Source organism: Lathamus discolor, chromosome 6 (genome assembly GCF_037157495.1).
Source record: "Lathamus discolor isolate bLatDis1 chromosome 6, bLatDis1.hap1, whole genome shotgun sequence".
Lineage (NCBI taxonomy): Eukaryota > Metazoa > Chordata > Aves > Psittaciformes > Psittacidae > Lathamus > Lathamus discolor.
Genome location: NC_088889.1, coordinates 8,276,928 through 8,300,641, shown reverse-complemented (window position 1 = coordinate 8,300,641; position 23,714 = coordinate 8,276,928). Strand labels below are relative to the sequence as shown.

At 45.7% G+C, this 23,714-nt stretch overlaps 1 protein-coding gene across 9 annotated transcripts in view; it reads left to right on the top strand.

Moving 5' to 3' along the window:
• LOC136016567 (transmembrane protein 263-like) overlaps positions 1–23,714 on the top strand; it is a 240,463-nt gene that overhangs the window by 204,559 nt on the left and 12,190 nt on the right. For 8 of the 9 annotated variants that reach the window (XM_065683947.1, XM_065683945.1, XM_065683943.1 and 5 more), the window contains one exon: positions 9,805–9,882. The exons of the other annotated variant lie outside the window; for it this stretch is intronic. In XM_065683947.1, the coding sequence (XP_065540019.1) occupies positions 9,805–9,882 (78 nt within the window). The remainder of the gene's footprint in view (positions 1–9,804; positions 9,883–23,714) is intronic. 9 annotated transcript variants of the gene reach the window in all.

The following is a 23,714-nucleotide window of genomic DNA, read 5'->3' as shown; positions in this document are numbered from 1 at the left end:
TTCTGCTCTGCATCTCCTGCCATGAATCAGCTTTAGTACCGCTCATTATTTCTGTGACTGTCAGGAAACTAGATGGAAGTTGCCTCTTTAGATCTTCTCTTTCTCTCCTTCAGTATTGGACATGACAAATAAATGAAGATCTCCAGAAAGTTTACAGGAGTCCACAGGAAGAGTGGGGCTGTGCAAGGTGATGGTTTGCACGCTTGCACTGGCTTGAGGGCTCATTGTTTGCCTCCCTTTAGGTGATGGTGTATAAGGCAGGAGTTGTTCCTGTGGGAGCTGGTCTTTGTGGAGAGCTGTCATGGAGCGGGGCCAGGTGAAATGAAGCAGGAGGTAGAGCAAAGAAAGAGAAAATCTTCAGACTAAATACTGGGAAAAGCTCAGGATAATAATAACGGCATTACCAAGTCTTCAGCATGCGGGTTTGTTCAGCTACCTCTTGCTTACTAGGTCTTCATCGCTTCCCTGAAGTCACACAGCTGAAGTGCAAGGTTAGGACCACGCAGACCTTGATGGCCATGTAACTGATGGGAGAGGTAGAACCGTTTGCCTGCTGTCCACTGATTTCCAAATGCCATTAAAGAACCTTAATTTTTCTTCTGCATTTCATGTTTCTTGCCCTTTCTGCTACTCCTTTACAAAGAAATAACCAGGCAACATCCCGTTTTTTACCAAAGTCTGAACAAAACCCTCCATGAGTTGCTTCATGTTGTAGTGCATTTCTTATAGTGCTCCCACTCCCTAATGCCCAGTTTTTGTGTTTGGCCTTACATCATTCCTTTCAAAGACATCCTGAGGACGAAATCTAATGGCTGGTTTCTTCTGAAAGATTACTCTAAGCTTGGCAGGACCTTAGCTCACGGAGCAGAATAGTACATCAGTGTAACACAATGTCTGGGCAGCGCTTACAGGGCAAGCAATTAAACTACAACAACAGTGACCCCTGAAATGCAATGTCCTGGTGTACAGTAAATTTCTTCATGTTAAAGGTTTATATTGCTTCCTCAGGAACTGGTCTGGGAGGTTTTATCACAGTCTGGACATAATTGGTGCATGCTGCAGATTTATTCCTCCAGCAGGTCGAATAACCGGTGTATTTCATTGCTTAGCTGAGCGGGGCTTTTATATTCTCGAATTATATTTCTGTCAAATATTCATTTGCCTGTTTCATGCTCCACAGAGGATTTGGACTGTTCCATGCTTGTAGCAAGTGGATTTGCCCAATGGATTTGCTCCTCATCCAGCTTCTCCTTTAGCAGTGGTTATTGCCAGCAAGGATGTGGGTTGAGTGTGGACATCAGTGTTTCATTCATCTAATGATGGCTTCCCCCCCTGCCCCACAAAGAAAACACTTAGGAACCATCTCAGCAGATAGCTTGGAAGCTCTTAGTATTGCACCAGTCTGGGGTCTAGTAGCAGTTCCCTTGCTGTGTTTTCAGAGTTGTAGGCTTGTGGTGTGAGCAATTTATATTGAACTTGATAGGCTGTGTCCTACTGTGGATCAATAGAGAGTGCAGGACTACATGGTCAGACAGAAAGCATCCTCTAGGAAAACGTTAAGGATGCAAAGGAAAACGTGCAAAAATAAGAAAATGAATATCATTGGTTTTAACAGAGAAATCCCATCTCTGCTTTTTGCTGCATTTGCATTACAATATTATATTACATTTAATAACACTATGACAATAGTTCTCAAACAATACGCTGTAATGAAATATGATCATTTGTATGCAAGTTTAGAAACATTTGTAGGATTTTAATGTTCTTGCCGTAGGTTTGCCTGTTTTCATTAGCACACTGTGCCTGAATTAGACCTCTTAGAGATGTTCTCAGTACATCATTTACACCAACAATTTTGCAAGCAACCTTATTAGCCGTGTTCTTTCCTGGAGCTGAGGCAGCTAATGATGATCTTGATTTGACCATTTGTACATATGCCGAATGCAGTGCTGTAATTTAGGGACTAAGTAAATAAATAGGGGTGTAAATTATCTGTAATCTTGCTTTAACCCTGTGTGTGATCCAACTTTTCCTCTTCCTCCATGGAAATAAAGTTGATATGTGGTCTGTTAAGGTCATTCTGCTTATACTAAAACTTAAATTATGTTCTTTAACTGCAGTTACTTCTCATACATAGTTGAGTTTAGCAACATTTTTTATCATGTAAGTATATTTAGGAGAGGAATGGGAGGTAATTGCTTAACCATTTGCTCATTTAAATCTACATTTTCTAATAATGTCCAGTGAGGAAGAAGTGGGGGAAGATAGCAAAAGAAATTATCTTGATCATATTCTGCCTATCTAAGACTCTGGCTTAAATAAATGTTCATGGAGAGAACAGGAGAAACAGATGCAAATCCATCCTTTCAGGTCAGAAGGCTTTCCATCCCTTAAGAAAGCTCCTTTTCCAACAAGATGGAGAGTGTTTTGAGGCTGATACCTTTAGAATCATGTAATCATGGAACAGTTAGGTTTGGAAAGGACCTTAAGCTCATCCAGTACCAACACCCCTGCATGGGCAGGGACACCTCACACTAAACCGTGTCATGCAAGACTCCATCCAAGACTGTGCTTCTCGCAGTCTTGTGAAGGTACTGATGGAAATCCTGAGCCTGATAGCGAGAACGCTGAGCTGGCAGGGAGAGTGCTTTAATTCCGCTTCTTGCTCCATTGCATGGTTAATTATTTTGCATAGAAGAAAACATCCCAAAATACAGAACATCCAAAGTATATAGTACTGTGCAAGCAATTTGGAGACAAAAATGTGAATCTTTAGGGCCATTAAGCCTAGTTCCTTCTATCCTTGGTGAATGCTCTCGTCCCCGAGCTATTGCGTAAAACCTAAATGCACCACCAGTTTTGTGAATCCAACCATTCATTTCCATAACTTCCTTTCTTTTTTCCTTCTAACAAGCATTATAAAGGACATGTTTTCTTCTGGATGAACTCGAATGTTTCCTGTTGAGCAGAGCAGTAGTTTCCAGTTGTCTCTTTTCTGTACTGAAGAATTTTAACTTGAACTTGGATTGAAGCAGATCTTTATCTCAGTTTAATGTTCGTTTGTAAGAGTAAGAATAAGATGAAGATGAAGATGATGATGATGATGAAGAAGAAGAAGAGAAAGAAGAAGAAGAGCAATTTGATTTAATAGGTTGGGACCAGTTCTACTGCATGTCCTGGCCCCATGTTTCTCACTCTGTGGTGCAGAACAGTTGGGAGGCTCTCAATTACTTTGAATGGGTCTGCAAAGTTGGTGAAGGCAACTATACTAAATCTGCAGAATTCCTGAGAGACCAGGATCTGTGTTAACAAGCCATTCTGGGACCAGAGATTGAATTCATGGAAAACCACAGCTCAAGTCAGATCCAGCAAAGCACACAGACACCTGCTTAATTTTAAGGAATATGCAGAGTCCTGTGGACTTTTATGAGTCTCATGGTTTTAGGAAGCATTTTTCAGGACTGAGGTAGAGCACTCGCTGTAAGACAGAATCAACTCCTTAATGAGCTTACCAGAAAACCCCACAGGCATACTCAGCATGTGCTTTTTAAACATGTATAATTGGGTCAAATGAAAACTAATTCCCATTGGAGTCAGGCCATGCCCAAGGAACCCTTCCGGGATTATTCTTTGAAACCCTTCAGGCAGAAATATTTCCGTGCCAGTTTCGACTTCAAAACCTTTTGACTGTGGAGCTGTTCGAGAATAGGCTAACAAGAATTCTTCTTCTATGAGAATTTTTCCTGTTCTCTATATCCCTCCCCTGCCATCCTGCTCCCTCTTGCTTTCCTCACAGCTTCTCAGCATACTAGAAAAGGTCAGAAGCAATTTGATCAAATGTCCCATGAAAGGAGTGTCTTTGAAGAGAGTGCAGGCAGTGGAATTTGAATATGAGAGGTTATATTCTAAGGAATTGTTAGGTCCTGGAAATAGAGCTTTATAATGAAAAATCACCTTTGAACCTTACTTCCAGTTATTTTAGGTTAAAGAAAAATAAGTCTTTTCATTGGGGAAAGGAAAAAAAAAGGCTTCCTACCAAAGGTATCTTCTCCCCCCTTTGCTGTCTGGGTAATGCATTTGCCCTGGTTTCTCATCCCTTGATACATACTCTATAGGCACAGTGAAATCTAGGGAAGAAACAAATGAATTAACAGTCCCGGAGGGCTGTCAAAATGCAAGAAGTTATAAATTAAAGAGAGACTTAACCTAAATTGGTGTCTCTGAGTTCGTGAATGAATTGACACATGGCTGTGCTTGTTCTCTGAAGCAAGAGCTGCTGAATCTCTGCACCACTGACCTCACCCTCCCTCACCGGCACTGCCTGGTCTGCTTTTCAATTGCTAGTGCAAAATAGATGCTGTTGAAGTGCACATTATTCTTACCTGGTGGTAAGACTTGCAAAGCTGTTTGTCTGTTTACTTATTGATATAATCTGAGACATCACCAGTTCCCTCACACGTGCCAGCGTATGCTTTCTCCTTGATATCCCAGTTGGATTTGTCTGCATCGAAGACTGAGCATCTCCAATTTTGCTGTAGTTCGTTTAAAAACGTGCAGGAAATCAAGCTGCAAAGCAACTCGTTAGCTATGTAAGTGGAGGGGGAAGCTTACACATCCCAGTGCTGTACTTCACATCTGGAAGTGAGCCATCCTGACTTGGCTTACGCATTTCACCGTCAGGTGTTGCCCTTTCCAGCAGTAGCACCATTCCTCCTCTTAACTGCGAGATGCAAGCTGAGAAACCCTTCAGCACTTAGAGACGAGCTTTAACTCCAAGTGTTGGTGCATTTCATTTTGATCTTGGCTCTCTGGTTTCCAAAAGTTCCACTTTACTTTGAGATCTTTCAGTTGTTTAAGCGCTGACACACGATGTGATACTACTTATAGAAAATCAGGGAGCACTTGCCAGAGGACGATGTTAGCCCTCTCTGGTGTGAGCCCTTTAATGTGTAGTCTCTGCTAAATGGGTCTTCTCTGGGATATTTTTCATTCTTGACAGTGAAAACAGGCGATCTGTTGGGAACAAAGGGGAGTTATTTCTTGCTTTTTGGAAGGGAAGTGTCTGTGGTTTAGGACTGCTGTGCAGAACAGCTAGGTTTCATCTCTAGCTGAACTCCTGACTTCAGGCATACCTGAAGGCAAGGAGGGGGGTTAACTTCCAGCTATTGACAGGAGAACACAGCTAGTGTCACAAGCCTTCTATAGCTGTAGCTTTTATATTTTCCCTTCCTCACCTAGAATCATAGAATCATAGAATAGTTAGGGTTGGAAAGGACCTTAAGATCATCCAGTTCCAACCCCCCTGCCATGGGCAGGGACACCTCACACTAAACCATGACACCCAAGGCTTCGTCCAACCCGGCCTTGAACACCGCCAGGGATGGAGCATTCACAGCTTCCCTGGGCAGCCCATTCCAGTGCCTCACCACCCTAACAGGAAAGAATTTCTTCCTTATATCCAATCTAAACCTCCCCTGTTTAAGCTTGAATCGGTTACCCCTTGTCCTGTCACTACACCTAATACATAGTTGACTCCTTGTCCATGCTGAACTGTGTCAGCAGGGGTATGATAATGGCCCGCAAAAGGTACAAAGCTGATGACACCCTTTTTATTTTCAACGGTGTAGCTTAGGCTTGTCTTGCCTGTCTTCTTTTCGGGCAGGAGAGCAGATAACTGCTCAAGATTGGACCTGCAGGGAGTGGATTCATCACCATGCTCCAAGCAACCCCTTAGAGCTGAGTTCTTCTGGAGGGACAGGCTCTCTTGGTCATGCAAAGCGCCTTATAAAGGAGAGGAGCCTCCTGAGCTTGCATAGCAAGGGCAGGGTTTTGCTTGCAGCATAGAATCAGGCTGCTGGCGAGTTCAAGTCTTGGGGTATTCCCATAAGGCAGCAGCCCCAGTCTGGTGAATTTGCAGATGGGGAAGACTGCAGTAAGCCTAATGCACAGTGGTGCTTTGGGAGGGCCCAGAGCTTTAGAGGTTTGCTGCATTTAAACAAGTTAACACAGCCATGGCAGCAAATGGCTGTGATTTTTCTTGAAGATGAACAAACTGTGGGTCTAATGGGGACCTGCTATTTCTCTGAAATTAAAACACTGCTTCCCTAAATGAGGCCAGGGAGGATGATCAGATGTACAAAGGAGGAAAAGCATCGCCAGACAGCGTCTGAGACAGTATCTGGGGCTGGATAATTCGCATCAAAGTACTCCCTGTGTTGTCTCTGTGATAAGAAAATCATTTTCCCCCAGTTCAGAGGATATTGAGTACCAAGATTTTTACATCCTCTTAGAAACCTGAAAACAGCCTTTTTGTCCCTGTCGGTGCTGGTTGTTTATTTTTTTCCACTGGACAAACATTGATTTTTCTTGCTGCCAAACTCTGCATTTCTAATGGAGCTTGAAATTAACACGGGTTTTTTTGTGGTTGTTGTTGTTTACCTCCTTGTTTGCGCACCAATAACCGAAATGATGTTGGCACAGCTTGAGGAACGAGGTTTCTTCAAGTTTCAGTTGAGTGCGGCAGGAAAAGCACAATGCATCTTTTTTTCTCCAGGCACTACACAAGTAATGACCTCCACATGGTAGCACAGGGTGGTTTTATGTATCTGAGACAGTGATCGAAAGGCTTGGGAAAGCTTGCATTTGTTTAAGATATTTGGGATCCAGAGGGGATTCTTTATCTTACTCTGCTGAGATCATGATTTCAACATCATGCACACACAACCTTGTGTTGGCAGCCACTGCAGTGTCCTGTAATTCTGCTCCAAGAGCCTATTCCCATGGAGAACCTATTCCAGTATTTGGGGGAACTTTGGCTGCTGACTTATCCCCTCATTTGGGGGTAAGTCAGCTAAGTGAGATGAAGGTGTTAATGGGAAACCTTTTGTGAGGTTTGCAAATGAATCAGAAATATCTTAATTCAAAGAAAGGGGCAGTTAAGCTGAGAGAACAGTGTCCCTAATACCGTGTCAGAATTTACTATCGCTCCTGACCTTATAAATTGGGATGCTGAATTGGGGTGCTGCCCTTGTACAAAGCCTTAGTCGATACAATAATCCACTCTTGTCTGGCTAAATTAGGCAGTTTCAACTGGCTGTAAATTACTGCATGCACCTCGTACAGTAATTTGAAAATCTAAATGTCTGAGTGTTCTTTTGAAACTTCACAGCGATCATGTGGTCCCAGTGCCAGTTCCCCTTAATCCTATCAAATACACTTGGAAGAATTCTTGTAGTCAGGGATAATGGACTTATGATATGGCTGAATTCCCTTGCTGTAAGTATGAATAGATAATAGTAGCAAAAGATTTCTCCTTTAATGCTCAAACAACAGGTTAAAAAAAAGGGGGGACAATTTAAAGCCCTGTAATTAGAAATAACTGAAGATAAGATACTCCCAGGTCCTTGTACTCAGGACCTTTCGGTAATGTGGGTGATTTGAGAGAGCTTTTCACCTCTCCATCATGAGAAAGGCTGTGATTGAATCCCAACTCTGCTCTCAGCTATTTGGATCCGTATGGGCCTAGTCTCATTTTCCCAACCATCTGCCAAGAATAAGATGTTATCTTTGGCAAGTGTTCATGCTCCCATGTTATGAGAGCAGGAGATACATACCACAGAACCATTCTCTATCAATACTGACTGCTAAAGTGTCCTGAATATTAGGTCAGCAATTTTCCATCAAATTGCTATCAGTCATTAAGCAGAAAGGATGTGGGCAGTGCAGGGTCAAGACTTGAGTAGCTCTTATCCAGTGAATAAGAGCCTGCTATCAATGGCCTTATTGGCTGTTGCAGCTGGAAATTCTTTCAGAATTAATTAGGAAAATGACTGAGTGGGAATGTGACACTGTGTGGTTTGTGTTTATTTTCACTCGCTGACTTACAAACGAAAATCTGCTCACTTTCCAACTCCAGCAGTGATTTTTCTTCCTGCCAGAGGCACATACTTCATCAGGGATCTGGGAAAATCAGTCTATGGCATCTTTATCACCAACAGTGATGTATGGGGCAGACATAAGGCAGGACTCAAGGCACGTGTTCAAGAAGTGCAGAGCATTCTCACTCGTGCTGCATTCCAGGCTCCGGTCTTGTTCTCCTCTTGTGACTCTGCAAGACCAAGAGATGAAAATCCATTCATCGGTTGAGGCAATGGTTAAAAGGTGAGGAGGGGCAGGGAGCAGAGGTGGTGGGTACGGTCACCACTTTGCAGTACTGCCTTTGCTTGCGCAGTCCCTGCAGTGTTGTCTGTCTGAAGCCCCCAGGGGGTAGGTTATGCACCAGGAAGGCATCACTGTCATGTGGGAGAAAGCCGAAAGATCTGAACTTTAGGACCGAGAGCTTGGAGCAACTCATCTGGGGATAAATCATCAGCCTTCCATCAGTGAGTTGAAGGTGTTAATGAGCTAGCACCTTTGTTTGGTCAGGTTTATTGCAAGCCAGGATTAGAAAGATTTTTCCCGAGGTCTTTTGCATCTCTTGGCTGTGATGCTGTGGGGCTTGACTCAGCAGCATTCAGTGGCATTCCCTGCACTGTGTTTTACTCCTATTCATTTCTGCTCTTAAGATTGAAATGTCGTATTAGATTAAGAGCTCTACAGATGTCAACAGCGTGAAAGGCTTCCCTTCCACTTTAGCAGGAGTGGGGACTGAGGTACTGCATTGCTGACAGCGTCTGATGGAGTTTTGCTAATAAGATCTGATTTCATGAGGTTTGCATCCTATTAAGGCAAAAGGGGATCAGGCCTGCAAGCATGATAGAAAAGTGCAAACACAATAGAAAGGCTCTTATGAATATTAATAGGCCATGGAACAATACAAGGCAAAAATGGTGATGGGGTGGGAGGCACGCAACTGCTATCTAGTGTAGCACAACAGCCTCCCTTTCGCCTTGCTTCCCCCACCATCTGCCTGTGGCCTGTCACTTGGAAACCCTGTTAGATTCAGGGATGGGGCTCAGGAATATGATAGCTTCCCTGAACCAGTTTCAGCTCTGCAGCTCACAGCCTGTGCATAGGGACGAGGCAGCTGAAGTATCTGATCCCTGTGCGCCAGTCATTAGTCTTCCCGAGCAGCCCTGCCCAGATGCAAGCCAAGATCAGCTCTCCAACTGTCTAAGGAGTTGTTTTTAAAAGTAGCTTGGCTTATCCTTAATGATTCCCTTCATGGGTAAGATATCATCCATGTCAGTGATATGTATGTACTTCTAACCTCAGTATAAAACATCAGCTAGTATTGCCCCGTGGCTCTGGGACTGGCTCATGGCCACAGCTACGGCTCCCTCCTCGTGGATGGCTTCCTCTGCTGTAGCTCTGGAAATTGCTGGCTGTGTTTTTGCATGACCTGTCCTGTGAGGCACCAGCTCTGGTGCTTTCCTGCAGTGCTTTCATGGAGGAGTCAATTCCTCCTGTTACAATGCCTGCCTGTTACCCTCTGTTGTAGTTTGCTCTTCTTACCTGTTCATTAAAGATTTTCCCTCCTTTGTGCATCTTTAGCTTTTGGAATTATATGCAAACACAAACCACCCCAGCATCCCACTACAGACCTGCCCTTAGCCCCATTTTATGGACTGAGAAACAGAAGCAAAGGATATTCATGTCCACAGAGAGGGTGGCCAAGTTGGGATTAAATGTTCTGCTTCTATAAGTGTGCTCCCAGCAGCAACCTTCACCCAGCCAGGGAAGGACCCCTGATTTTCCATGCAGCACATGTGGGTTGCCAGACCTCCAGGCTACAGGAATTCATGGCATGTACTGGCCTTCCAATTTGTTTGCATTTCATTTCTTACAATGCTCATCTCTCTACAGAAGTGTCTGAAATCCCCAAGACATCGATTACCTTTCTTTACACACATTTCTCTATCAATTTCATTCTTCAGCAAAGAGGTATGTTCATATTTTATTGATATAATTTGAGGTGTAATCTTACTCCTATTCCCTTAGCACTTGTTTAAAGAAAACAACATTTCCTTCTGTGTTGCTTTGGTTTGTTTTCCTTGCATTCAGCCCCGAACCTTGAAGCATTTTACTGCCTTTTTGTGAGAAAAAACTGAGTCGTGGAGGTTAAGTGATTTGCTGCAATTCATAGAAGGGAGCAGCGGTCCATGAGAAACAACATCTATGCATCACACCTACTATTCCAGTGCTGCCTGCACTGAAACGGTATCAGGGAACACACGAGCCAGGAGTGCTGTCCTTCCATTTGTTAGCCAGCTGCCCATGGTGGAGCTTTTTTTAAGTAGGCTCTACTTAAAGTGATGTTTTCCATTGCTTGATAACAGTTTCATGGCTTGAATTAGGTTGGGGTTTTTTTGCTTCACTGCTTTCTTCCATCATCTTTGCTGTTAGTCTCAGTTGCTTTCTGCCTCGGTTTCCCATCTATTAACTGGGGCTAGCAGCATCAGCTCATTTCACAGCAAAGGTGGGTACATCAGAGCCTTAAAGTGTTCTGGCATTGTGAGAACTGTACAAGCTGATAAACCAAGGTAACCCACTTTCAGGAATACGGCTTTGTATTAATAGTCTGCAGAAAAACTCCTTGGAATGGGGCTTGGACGGGTTTGACTGAAGCACTTAAAGCTTGTTAAAGGAGTGAGTAATGGTAACTTAATTAAACTGCCCTCCTCTTTGTTTTTCTGCTCTTTGGTAGAGAAGGGAGAAGCCAAGTCCCACTGCTGAGCTATTGACTCTGGCCCCTGGTTGCTGAGAGAGGTGTTTTATGCTTGGCCTCTTCAGAAGAAGGCTGCTTGTATGCATTGTATTGGTGGCATAATTACTAATGGTACAGATCATTTTTATTCGCCAAGCTGTCCGCATTAAAATGATGGATTTTTGGTGTTATTAAGAACATCCAGGGGATTCTCTGCAGCGGCAGGAGAAAGATGATAATTTTTCGTTTAGCTTAAGAGCAGATGGTTACAGAAACATTCTATGTAAATAAATTAAGGAGAAGCCACCCTCACTAATAGTGAAGTAAACAGGTTTTGCAGAGAGCCAGCTCAGGACCAGGCTTTTCCATTCCCTTCCTTTCCTGCAAGAGCTTCGTTCTGCTCTTCAGCTTACAGCCCCATATGGATAGGGCGTTAATTAAACCAATTTGCTTTTGGCCCAAATTCATCTAGAATAACTTGAGTCCTGCTAGAGCAAGACTCTCCCAGGCAGCTTTCCTGAGCACTAGAGAATACTTTCCTAGCCTAAAAGCATCTGGGCTGTAATCAATGTTATTGATAACATTTCCAAATGTCTTTTGTCATGGCAGCGAGGCAGTGAGCGATCTGAGAGAGGTATTACTAATACTGTTATGTTTTATAGCTGCATTGTGTGGTTGATGGTGAGTGCTGCAGTCACAAAGCCATATTGCCCTAGAGAGTTTCGACTCGACAAAACAAGTAAATTGGAAGTGGAGAAATGAAAGGTAATTAGGGGAGGGAAGTCAGATGCTGAAGCACAAGGGCTGCAAAAGCCTCAGCTGTGGTAGCTGGAGAAGAAGGTTGTGCTTGTCTTCCTAGTACCCAAAAGCAAAAAAGAGGTGACAGAAAGAGGAGATTGTGAAAAGCTTTTTCCTCAGTGGGTTCACAAAATGAGAAGCTGCAAGAGCCTTGAGGACAGAGAAAGTGATGTTTGATCATCTTTGAGTGGTTCTTTCCTGCCCACCTGGGTTAGAACAGGAAGGGTGGCAGTTAGAACAGGAACGGTGATGCAGAGGACAGGCCCCCTCCTCTGTCTTCACAACCAGACCAATGCAAAAGCGTCAGGGTGACAGGCCTCTTCCTTAGGTCTCTGGTTGCACAGCTGGGATTCGTAGAACCCCAGACTGGTTTGGGTTGGAAGGGGCCTTAAAGCTCATCGAGTTCTAACCCCTGCCACAGGCAGGTACCCCTTCCACTAGAGCGGGGTGCTCCAAGCCCCTGTGTCCAACCCGACCTTGAACGCTGCCAGGGATGGGGCAGCCACAGCTTCTCTGGGCACCCTGTGCCAGCGCCTCAGCACCCTCATAGGGAAGAACTTCTTCCTAATGTCTGATCTATATCACTCCTCTGTCAGTTCAAAACCATTCTTCCTTGTCCTGTTCAGCATGCTTGAAAGAGGGTTTGGAGTCTTGGCCAGTAGCAGAACATGATTTGTGTGTGCCCTGTATCAGGAGATCACGTGCACATGAAGTGGTTTTCTCAGCTGGGAGAGGCTGGAGCTGAAGGGGAACCACTCCTCTTCCTAGTCTGGAACAGCTATTTGACTGGGATGACTTGAGCAGTTTCTAGATTCCAGTATAGATTTTCTCTTGGGTGTGGACCTATGAGTAGGCATGATGCAAAACGGTGAGCATATTGCTATTACTGATAGCAATGCTTGGATATCATACAGCAAAAACTGATCACCAGTGTCTCATAGAAATGACACAATGTTTACCAGTACTAAAACCAAAATACTACACGCCTAAGGACTGATAACAAGAATGTCTGGTGTAAGCTGAGAGCTCAGTGAGGGGCTGAGGGAAAAGAAGGGTTAGAGCATGTTAGTTAATGAAAGAAATTACCCTATCAATATACTGAAAATCAAATGCAGTCCTAGGTGATATAAGGCAAGCTGCCCCTCTGGGGAGCATATCATATGCATGGCTGTGTCAATTCTCACACTACCGAACACCCGTGTGCGAAAGAACCTGATGTGAGACTGGCATATAGGTAAAGAGAAAGGCTTCTGGGATGGTGGCAATGGGGAATCTATTGTATACATGAGTAGTGGAAGTGTTTAATCTAGCAAAACAGAGACTGAGAGGAGATATGAGTGCTCTTTATAAATACATCAGAGGAGTAAACACCATGGAGGGAGATGAGCAATTTAAACTAAAAGGCAGCATTGGAACAAGAGGAAATGGGTATAAATGGCCCATGAATAAATTTAGGCTGCAAATTGAGTTTCTAAGCAAAAGACCAGTAAGATTTTAGATATCAGAGTAAGACTACTATGGCAAATAACTTGTTTCTAAGATGGGGTTTGGTTTCTTATATGGTAATAATGTGCTTAGTTGTGGTAAGCTGTGGCACCTCCACAACCTTACCTGATAGTGGAGGGCTGAGTATCGTTTTCCTGTGGTTTTATATTCATATCTGGGGGAAGATCAGCCTTAAAAAAGCAGTCTCTGTATTTGATATAAGCAGCCCTGCAGAGAAGGACCTGGGGGTGCTGGTCGATGAGAAAATGAACATGAGCCGGCTTCAGTGTGCGCTCGCAGCCCAGAAAGCCAACCGTATCCTGGGCTGCATCAAAAGGAGCGTGACCAGCAGGTCGAAGGAGGTGATCCTGCCCCTCTACTCTGCTCTTGTGAGACCTCACCTGGAGCATTGTGTGCAGTTCTGGTGTCCTCAACATAAAAAGGACATGGAACTGTTGGAACAAGTCCAGAGGAGGCCACGAGGATGATCAGGGGACTGGAGCACTTCCCGTATGAAGACAGGCTGAGGAAGTTGGTGCTGTTCAGCCTGGAGAAGAGAAGGCTGTGTGGGGACCTTATAGCAGCCTTCCAGTATCTGAAGAGGGCCTACAAGGATGCTGGGGAGGGACTCTTCATCAGGGACTGTAGTGACAGGACAAGGGGCAATGGGTTAAAACTTAAACAGGAGAGATTTAGGTTGGATATAAGGAGGAAATTCTTTCCTGTTAGGGTGGTGAGGCACTGGAATGGGCTGCCCAGGGAAGCTGTGAATGCTCCATCCCTGGCAGTGTTCAAGGCCAGGTTGGACAGAGCCTTGGGTGTCATGGTTTAGTGTGAGGTGTCCCTGCCCATGGCAGGGGGGTTAGAACTGAATGATCTTAGGGTCCTTTCCAACCCAAACTATTCTGTGATTCTGTGATATCTCCAGAGTCAGACACATCATACGTGTAGCCTGTGTGCTTCACAATAATGCATGCTACTCAGTTCTTTGTAACTAAAAGGAGTTCCTAAGTAAATGGCCAGCCCCTCAAAATTACAAACTTAAAGTAAAACTTGTATTTACCTCATCAACTCTGATAGGCTCCTGATTTATGACAGGAGGCCTAGGACTGCTTAGAAGTGTGGAAAAGCTCAGGTGCAGGTGTTAACAGCTCAAGACTAAAACTGGGATGTTTGCACAGTGAAAACCTCCCAGCCAACCTTATCTGCTGCTGATGTTTCACCACCCAAAGCCAGTGACAAGCCTGTTCTCAAGCAACACACATCTTCACCGCATCAGTGGCTCTGGAAATTGAGAAGTGATCTGTGTGTGCTCTTTCTCTAGTTTGATAGACTGGAGTTTTTTTCTCCCTTAGTGTAGCATTTAAACCAGAGTATGTGTGTCTCAAAGCAGCAACCTACTTAAAAAGAAGGAATATGCAGTGAAGAAAACTCTGCTGTTCACTAGGAGTAACCACACCATGAACTCCACTGACCAGAGTAAGGTATGTAAGGTTTTGATACATGCCATACACTTCAGTGGATGATAGAAATATGGATGGCGGTGATGTTTATGCCAACACAAGCAACGTTCATATACAACAGATTTAAGATTTTAACAGCTGCAAACACATAATGTCTTACATTTCTTCTCTAAACCTCCTTGTTAACGAGTCCTTATCCAAGTGTTGTAGGCTGGGAATGAAGGTGGAAGGTTGTAAAGGGGTGGAGTGGAGTAAAATTACAAAGCCTTTCAAGACTTCCCATTCCTTGGCTTTCCAGCATGTAGGGCAGTTGGAGGTTAAGTGACTGAGCAGTGAATTTGGAGCCTTTATCTGGCTGGATTTGCAAAACTGAAGGATTTTTTTCTTTGATTAACAGGATAATTAGAGCTGTATTGTAAGCATAAGCTTCACTGAGCCTTGCAAGTACTCATTTCTTACCTGGACCTCAGAGACTCACTGCACTCCGTAATGCTGTGCAGAGCAGACCCTGGGTGTCTATTTAAACACCTCCTGTGCATTTAGCCAGAGCCTCTTTGCTGCCCTGCGTTAAGCTCCTCTTTGGCAATGGTGCAATTTCATAGCTCCTGGGTGGGTTTTTTTTCCAGGCTGCTGTCAGTCAGCTCACCGAGGTCATTAATGCAGCGAAGTCGTGTTTGCTGTGAGAGCCAGGGTCAGGAAGCAGTGAGCTCCATGGCACCAGGGGACAGAGGAGACCAGTGGCATTGCAATGAGGCGGCTTGGATGCCGCTCCCCTGTGCTGATCTGACACCAGTCCCATAGCTTTGTCCTCTCATTCCCTCTGCTCCTCCTTTAACAGTGGAAATCAGTCCCCACCAAGCGAGTCTAACTGGCAATAAAGTCTTCATAGTTAAGCTGCTGACTCCAGAGGAAAACTGAAATCCTCATCAATCATTTTGCCTGTACAATACCTCTCAGTAGGCAAATTTTCTGCTGGCAGCATCTGCTGTCACTCTTGAATCTTTTAGCAAAGTGCCCATTTGGTAGCTCCAACCTGTATACTAGAGAGAATTCAGAGCCTTGCATTAGGCATCTGTGCTGGTCTGAGTTTCCAAACTGAATGAATTACTTCATAAGTAACAAACTGATCAGCCATGATCCTTGAGCAGGAAAGTGGGGACAGGAGGTACTGACTTTGCTAGCTAAGCAGCAGAGCTGCTTGGGGATCTCCCAGAAGATTAAATAGGTGGCACAATACAGCTTGTTTAGCTTAAATCAAGGTTAAATCAATCAACAGTAGATCGACACTGATTCTGCTTTTTCAGGTCCTGTGTTGTAATTAAACATGAACTTAAGCTGCTGAACCTGTAAGTCTGCAACCCATGTTGAGATGTTAATGTACTGGACCCCTTCTGAAGCGTGTCAGGATATGTGATGTTTGTCCAGGTGGTTACTGCCATCCTGGCCGCTCAGGGAGAACTGAGTATCTTGAACGCTTACGGTGCTTTCTGAAACCAGGTTCAGTGTTTGTAGCCAAATTTTAGCATTTCCAGACCTAACCTCTGTGTTTCCATTTCCCACTGCTGATGGGTGGAAAGTTTGATGTTCCAGGACCTGTCATCTCAATGGAAGCTAATTCCCAGATGAGCTGCTTTTTCCATGGAGACCCTCGATAGGCTGTGGGGCAGAGGAGGCAGGTAAAGGCAGAAGCGAATGGCCTCCCGCACTGTCTGTGTCTGTGCTGCCGTTCAGTTGCTTTCCTGGCAGCCAAGACGAGCTGGACTGAATACCTCGAAGTGCTCCTGTATACCCGCCAGCTCTGTCTCGGTGCACCGGCTCCTGGAAGCTCTGGTATGTAGAATCCAACCATCATCAGCGCTTGCCATAAGGATAAATTTGCAAGCAGATCATTTTTGGCTCTTGCTGAAGCCGGCTCTGAAAAGAGCCCTTCTTTCTGTCTTTCCTCCACCTCCCTTTCGGAGACATGACCAATGTTTTCCACGAATGGAGAAGTTTACAGATCCCCACACGTGGCAATCCCTGCCAGAAATTTTGTTTTAGTTGCCACAGCAACAACTTAACCCATTTTTAAAGCCCCTGCCAGTGGCCATGCCTCTGCCCTGTCTGTTCTTCCTCTGCATTTCCCCAGCAGAGGCAGTGACTGAGAGCTCTAATAACCCAGTAATGGATCCAATTATGGCTGTTAGTGCTTCTGTTGAGAGTACATGAATAAGTAAATCTGTGCATAAGGATGAAAGAATGTTTTTAAAGCTGCCTGAGAGTCTCTGGGAGCAATGGCCACGATGCTCTTGCCAAGTCCTGGTGGAGGATGGCATCTGAGGACTCAGCAGATGCTCGGCTCCCCTCTGGACCACGCAGGCTCCCTGTGTTGTTACATGGTCACTACCTGGTGGCCACTGACTTACAGGCATGGCCTCACACTACAGGCATTGGTTTGTGCTTGTTTCAGTTGCATTTCAGGTGCCTGTGTGAGGCTCTCTGCTGACAGAGCCTGTCTGTTGGTGTCAAGCGCACGCACAATAAATAGTGCTCCACTTTCATTAGAAAGCATCACCACGTTCGTGTGGTTATGGGGGTTGTGGCTGGAAATGGACTGGGCAGGACAGAAAAAGCACTAGCAAACTTTTACTTGACATGTTTCACTCTTGGAGTACAGAGGCATCCATCTTCACCCAGCTGTCACGTGCATTTGTGACATACATTTGTGGTCTTCTGTCCTCCATCAGCTGATCAGATGAGGAAGGGTGCCCTCTTTTGCTCTTGATGGTTTCCTTCCTTGTCTGCCTTTTCCAAGCTGATGCATGAAGTGGCAGAAGAACGTCTTTTGTTCAGCGTATGGCAGGTTTTGAGGAGGGGGATCCTGAATGTCAGCTGCCCAGTGCTGGCTCCTCAGACGTCAGAAGGGAGGTGGAGGGGCAGGCATCTGAGCAGGAAAGGTTGGCTGCAGAAGACCTCTCAGCAAGCAGTGCCGTGCTCCTGCTCCCGTTCCCCACATGTCTGTGGTGGCAGGAGGATATATCATACTCCAGGGTTCAGTGAGCTCATTACACCCAAAGTCATTTGCGAGCACCAACTCATAATCTTGGGTACAACCAACTAGGAATCCTCCCTTCCCATGTCACTGTCCCAGAGACCCACGGCTGCACAGTTGCACTGCCTGGATTTGGTTTTCTGCTGCTCTCAGTGTCTCCGTATGGATTGGGACAAACTGGCTGTCAAAGACCATGGTGATAATTCCCCGAAGTCAGAAGGAGTAGGTGTTGAACCTCTTGAGAAAATGGTGTCCTCTACGATCCCTGGTGGCCCTGGTGAGCCTGTGAGTGCAAGGCTGATGGTCTCCCATTAGCATTCAGAGGACAAGAAGGAGCTGTGAAAGGGAATCAGCATTAGCTTTTTCTGAATTGAAACTGCTGTTTCCTGATGAGTTATTGGAGGGCTGCTTTACAAACCAGCCTGTGAGGAATAGGCTGGGAAAGGCTGACAATACATCTGTTACTGGATGTAGACGTCCCCTTGAAACCTCAGATTCATTTCTACCCACTACACAGTGGTGCTGTACAGCCTCTCTGAAGCGAGGTCTTGTTTTCCTGCCCTGCAAGGGTTTGCAATGCTAGCCTGTTCTTGTTAACTGCTGGACATCTGAACTAGCAGGGTAGGAGTTAGTTTCAAAGGGGTCCCTGAAAGCAGCTTCTGGAGAGTGAGCCCATAGATCTGCCCACAAGATCCAGGACCCAAGAAAAGTTAGGAGCGCTCTGCAAACTAAGATACTGTTTGTCATCTCCTTGACATTAGGGAGGCTGAGAAGGGAGTTAAAGGACAGCTCCTCTCCTCCCTGCTGAGCTGATACCTCCAGGGAAAAAGAGTGATTCTTCTCCCCTCACCTGGCTGTGTCACAGGAGAGCTCATTTCTGTTATGCATCATTAATCTCAGTTTCTAATAGCAGTAAAAGACTCTGAACTTGGTCGACAGAGAAGGTAACAACCAGTTTGCTGGAGTGCTAACGGTTGATCACTTAGCCTTGGTTATTAACTGCAGGCAAGGACCAGTTTCTGGGAGATAATTGGGGTCATAAACAATAGCTGTGTAATGGAGACTGTGCCTTAGGAGAGGGACTAAACATATTCAGCTGCAAGAAACTTACTGCCTTTGGATGGCATCCAGGTGCTGCCATCAGCCAGCTAGAGCACAGCCAGCCAGGATGTTGCTGTAGGGGAAGAGAGGTCTTTTGTGCTCAGCAGACAGCATCTGCTCAGGACAGCCCTAGCTGGAAAGGTGCTTGAATGTGGCCACAAGAGGCTTGATAAAACTTCTTAAGCAGGGATCTGGAAGGTGCAGATTGGAAGCCATGTGTCTTCTAGTCCATTTCAGAAATAGGGCTTAGCATTTAGGAGTGGGAAGCTCTGTAGCCTGGTCTGGGGTTGGTGATACCAGTGGGTTTCCCAAGTTGAAGGTGTCTGAGGGCTGAAGCGATGCCCTTAGGTCATTCTGACTGACTGGTGAACAGGGCTGCAAGCGTCCTGCTGCCACGGCTTTCACTTGAGCAAATGTGTGCTTGTGCACAGCAGGCATGACGTGTGTGCAAGGTCTCCTTGGCCATTTGGGCTGCACTGTAGCGTTGCTGGACGATTAAGATTTCTCTGCCTGAATTTCTTTACAGAGTTGATTTGTTGCTAGGGAAGGAAGTCCAGAAAAGCACCATTAAGAGGTAGGAAGGTATTTAAATACATAGGATTTTCCTTAATGCTTTCTAAAATAAACCCCAGTTTCTGACTGCTGAGCCCATTAAGAATCCCTGCTGGGGACACAACGTGCACAGGGGTTCTCCAGGCCATGACAAGACATTTTCCTTTGGTGGAGAGCTTGTTGGGACTGGAAGACAGCTTGATGGATTTCTGATGTGGCATCAGCCTCTGATTAGATTCATGTCACTCCAGTCATTCCCTGTATGCATCTGATTGAAAACAAAGGGAGGAAAATAAAGGTGCAAATGAGTTTCTGTAATGGTTGCAGTAGCCAGACTGGTGTGGCATGTTGGGATCTGGAGTTTTTGAAGGTTTTATCCTATTGAGAATGAGAGGAGCATGTGTGTGCATGTGCACCACAAGCTGAGCTGGGCACCCTGACGTGAAAGCTGGGAAGACACCTGACACACTGCATCTCTGTACCATGGTACTTGAAAGCATCCTTGGATACTCCCTCATTTTTAAAGGAATCAAGTGTTCTGTTCCAGTGCTTCTTCCCATGTGTATGGAACTTCAAAGGAAAATTTAAGGGGATCTGTGGGGGAGGGAAGTATTGCCCTTCATGTCCCAATAGCAAAAGCATGATAGCATTGCCAGGCTGGGCTACATCACAGAATCAAGACAGTAAATGTTGTCTTACCGTGCAAATCTGAAAGGCTGCTGTAGGTGTGCAGCTGAATTTTATCCACTGAGCCCTGTGCTCTGACAGCAGAGTCTGGCTTTGCTTGGCTTTGATTCAGAACAGGTAGGTACCAGAGAAGGGCAGTGATCCCACAGGGGTCTGAGGTTCTCCAGGCTTTCAGCTTTTCGCAGCACATTGCTATCCCAGTCAGGCATATGGGAGGATTTTCAGCAGTTGGTAAAGTGAATGAGAGCAGAAGTATTAGGAGTATTTCTGATACTGGTCTTACATGGCACCCCTGCTGGGAACTGGGTTCACCAGGCTGAAGGGATGTCTTTGAGTTAAGGAAGGTCCTGCTGAAACTGGTGGGAGGTTGTTTGATGTGTGGCCCCCGCCCCGGTGCCACAGAGATGCACTGCAGGCTAAAAGCTGGAAGCAGAGCAGGGAGGGAATCAGACTCTGCTTGCACACAGTCCGATTCCGGTACTTCATAGTCAGCCAGTCTTCTCCCTGCAGCAATAGGGGATACCCCAAGCCAGAGTCAAGACTGACTCAGGAGAAAACCAAGAGGTGACAGGGACTCCTCTCTAAAGCCTATTTATCACTGCCTGGTAAGCTCAAATAGACCTCCTAAGAGAGGCTGCGTGTGTAAGGCTGAGCTGGTGGCAGGAGTCTTTCTTATCCCAGATATTCCTCCAACTATACGCAGCATTACCCTCTAAGGGAGGCCTAGGTATCCCAACCCAGACCTTGAATCCATGGCCGTTCTGCCTGCTGCAGCACTGAAGAAGAAATCCGAATCAGCTGCAGCCCCGGGCAGAGCCCTTCACTAACCCCTGGGAAGCCAAGTGAGTGTGGGATCCCTGCTGTGCCGTACTGAAATCTGCCCTGGAAAGAACAAGAACATGGATATGGAAGGAAGCGAAGGGAACTGTCACACTCATGGCTTCACAGTCCTAAGCAGCATCTCTTTGCCTGTGCAGCGCACAGGAGGAGGTTTGATGTCCCCTTGGGCAGTGTTAGCGCTACCTCCAGTTTATGCATTCCAGGCTGAGATTCCCAGGTGGCAGGCTCACTGGGAGCACAACGGGTAGGATCAGATGGCTCATTTTGAAGTGACAGAGGCAATGGGACACATGAGAGGTTTGGGCATAGAGCTGGGGTTTGACTTTTGCACTGGGATAGATCTAATGGTCTGAGGCAGGGATGGGCCCTGTCCTTTCCCATTACCCTGGCTGTGGGAAGGGATGCTCTGCCTGTTCATCCGAAGGGCCGTGTACCTGTCCACTCCTGACTGCAGCACTCTCCCTTTGACAGATGAGGTGGGAAACAAGTTTTTGGGACTGTGCCATTGAACACCTACCACCAACAGAATAACAAAGGCTTATCCTGCCCGTTGCTGGCATGCAGAAGCGTGAGCAGGCAAGCGTATTCCTTCTTCCCCAGTAAATCCCCAGCTCAGCTGCTTCTGTAGCACACAGCTTCTGGCTTAACTGCCTTGTTGTCATTTGGATGGACAGGCTCCTGGAGAGCCTCTGGGCTGAATGGGTCATTTCTCTGACTTGAGAAATCTTCATTCAGACCTTAGGTCAATTAAAGTTTGTGGCTTTGGTTTTTGAGCCATGATCCATATTTTTCTTCAGTTCCCCACGTACCTTGGAGAGAGGTGGGGAGCACATAATGAGAATAAATGGGGGATTTCTCCCCGGTGCCAGCCATCCTGCTGGAAAGCATCAGCGTCCAATGCACAGCTGCTCCAGGAGTGGGAAGAGGAAGTGCCTGAACCTGGGTTTTCCCCTGTTAACAAGGCAGGATATATTCCCAACTTTACTGGGAGTATTTTTGGACAAGTTCTCGGATATCTCAGCTGTAAACTGTGTGAGTGACAGTCACGTGTTTCCGTAAGGCTGACAGATTAAGCCTTTAATAATAAGGTGCAGGGTACACAAAGTATTCATAGTGGTTGATGAAGGATCAGACTTCTGATGCCTGATCCTAGCACCTTGAAGCACCTTCCTGCTGTTTCAGTGTGACTCCCTTTCAGTCCTGTGCCCCTTCCCGAACTGCTGCTGGGACCAAACCTGAGGGAATCCTTGATAAACTGTGAGCAATGTTGTTGTGGGAAAGACTTTTAGGCTCATTGGACAGAGCAGGCTTAGCTCAGTCTGCCTTTGTTTGAAATCCACTGGGTAGCATTAGAGCATGGAAGAAAAGTCATTTCTTACATAAGCTTAGATTATGTTATTTACTCTCCATTGTTTGTAGGGGCCTCATGGAACCATGAAAATGACCTTTATTTCTCTATGGATTTTGTCCTTTTACACTTAACAAATATTGATTATTTTTTTTTCTTTTCCTGTGTCTTTATCAGAGCTGAATTAACAAGGCTGTTTAACAAGAGCCTCTGATTCATTTGGGGTCTTTTTGTGCCAGGTATGTCACAAGCAGCTGAAAGCAGCTCAGTGAAGAATGTGCAACCACTGTTACAGAATTGACAGGGGAGGTGATGTGCCCTGACAAGAGCTGAGCTAGCACGGGTCAAAGAGCAGGCTTAAAAAGATGGTCCCTTCAGCCTGGGCATAAATGCTAGGAAGGGTTGTTTGTAAGGAATCAGATCCCATGTCTGAAAGCTCCTCAGACCATTAACGCTTGAGGCCACTGAAAGTTATCGAATGTCCTGGATTATTCCTGTTCCACCCACAGATCCCCAAGTAAGAGCAAGAACTCATATTCACAGCAAGAGGTGATTCCTGTCCTTGTGATCCAAAATCTCAGTGTTGGGGTGATGAGACTCCAACTAGAGCCATTGGTGCGGCTTTATGGGCTACTTCTTGCCAGGCTTTTAAGCAAACCTCTTGACTGGTCAAGAGCTCATAGGTAGAGCAGAGAATGGAAATTGAAGGCAGACAGGGACATGAAGTTCAGACAAACTAAGTCTGATGGCCACTTGCAATGCTTTTAACACAAGTGAGAGGGAAGGGATAGCCCAACTGATAGCTGTCTCTCACTGTTCATACTTGCCAGAATGCACCATTGCAGTTTCTTGGCAATAGCAGGGAGGAAGCAGCCACCATGTACAGTTCTCTGGGGCAGACTGAAATCTCATGCCTTCTGGGATCATCTCTCCACGGTCAGTGCCCTTGAGACACCCTGTGGGGTTTTTAGTGACCTCTCTGGCCAGTAGCAAAAGCTTGACCTTCTGCATATGTTCCACATTGAGAAAAAGAGATGTCATGATGGAGATGGAAGTGGTATGTCCAGATTTGCTCCTTGAACGGTCAAGGCCACTCGTAGCTTTGCCCTAGGACTCTCCTGTGGGGTCATCTTCCTTACAACCCATACAGCATGGTGGGAGATGACATTTGCTTCAGATGAGACAAGGGTCTCCTTAAACCCGCTGTTGAACAAGCCTATAAAAAGGGTGAGTCCTCATCCTTAAGCCCTCATGATCTGTGTCAGAAGATGGCAGATTCACAAGGGCTTTGTCCCAGTGAGCACTTCTTTCTCTCTGAGAGGTTAAGTATGCCGGTAGGAGCTGGGAGATTGTCTCTAAGAGGCACCATGAGGCCAATCAGTGCTCATTAGTTCGCCTGCTGCAAAGGGTGGACTCCTGCCTTTCCCAGCTGGCTAGCTGGGACTAGCTCCTGAGCAGTCACCATGGCTGAAACAGGCCAGTCAGGTGGAGAAGAAGCAGAGGAGATGTAGCTGCTACACAACAGGTCATTAATAATGCTGAGAGCAGAACTGGGTCTCTAGGTTCCTACCTGATCCATGTCCTTTCTAGGAGACAGTGCTGTCTGTCCTGCAACTCACTTGTATTTTCCTAGAGCAGGAGCATTACCTCTGGGCTGTGGGCCATGCTGGCTTTCAGCATCATTAGAGATCAAGTCTATGCCATCAGAGTAGCTGAAGTCTTGTAAATTTAGAGGGGAAATAAGGAACTAAGAATCCAATGCTC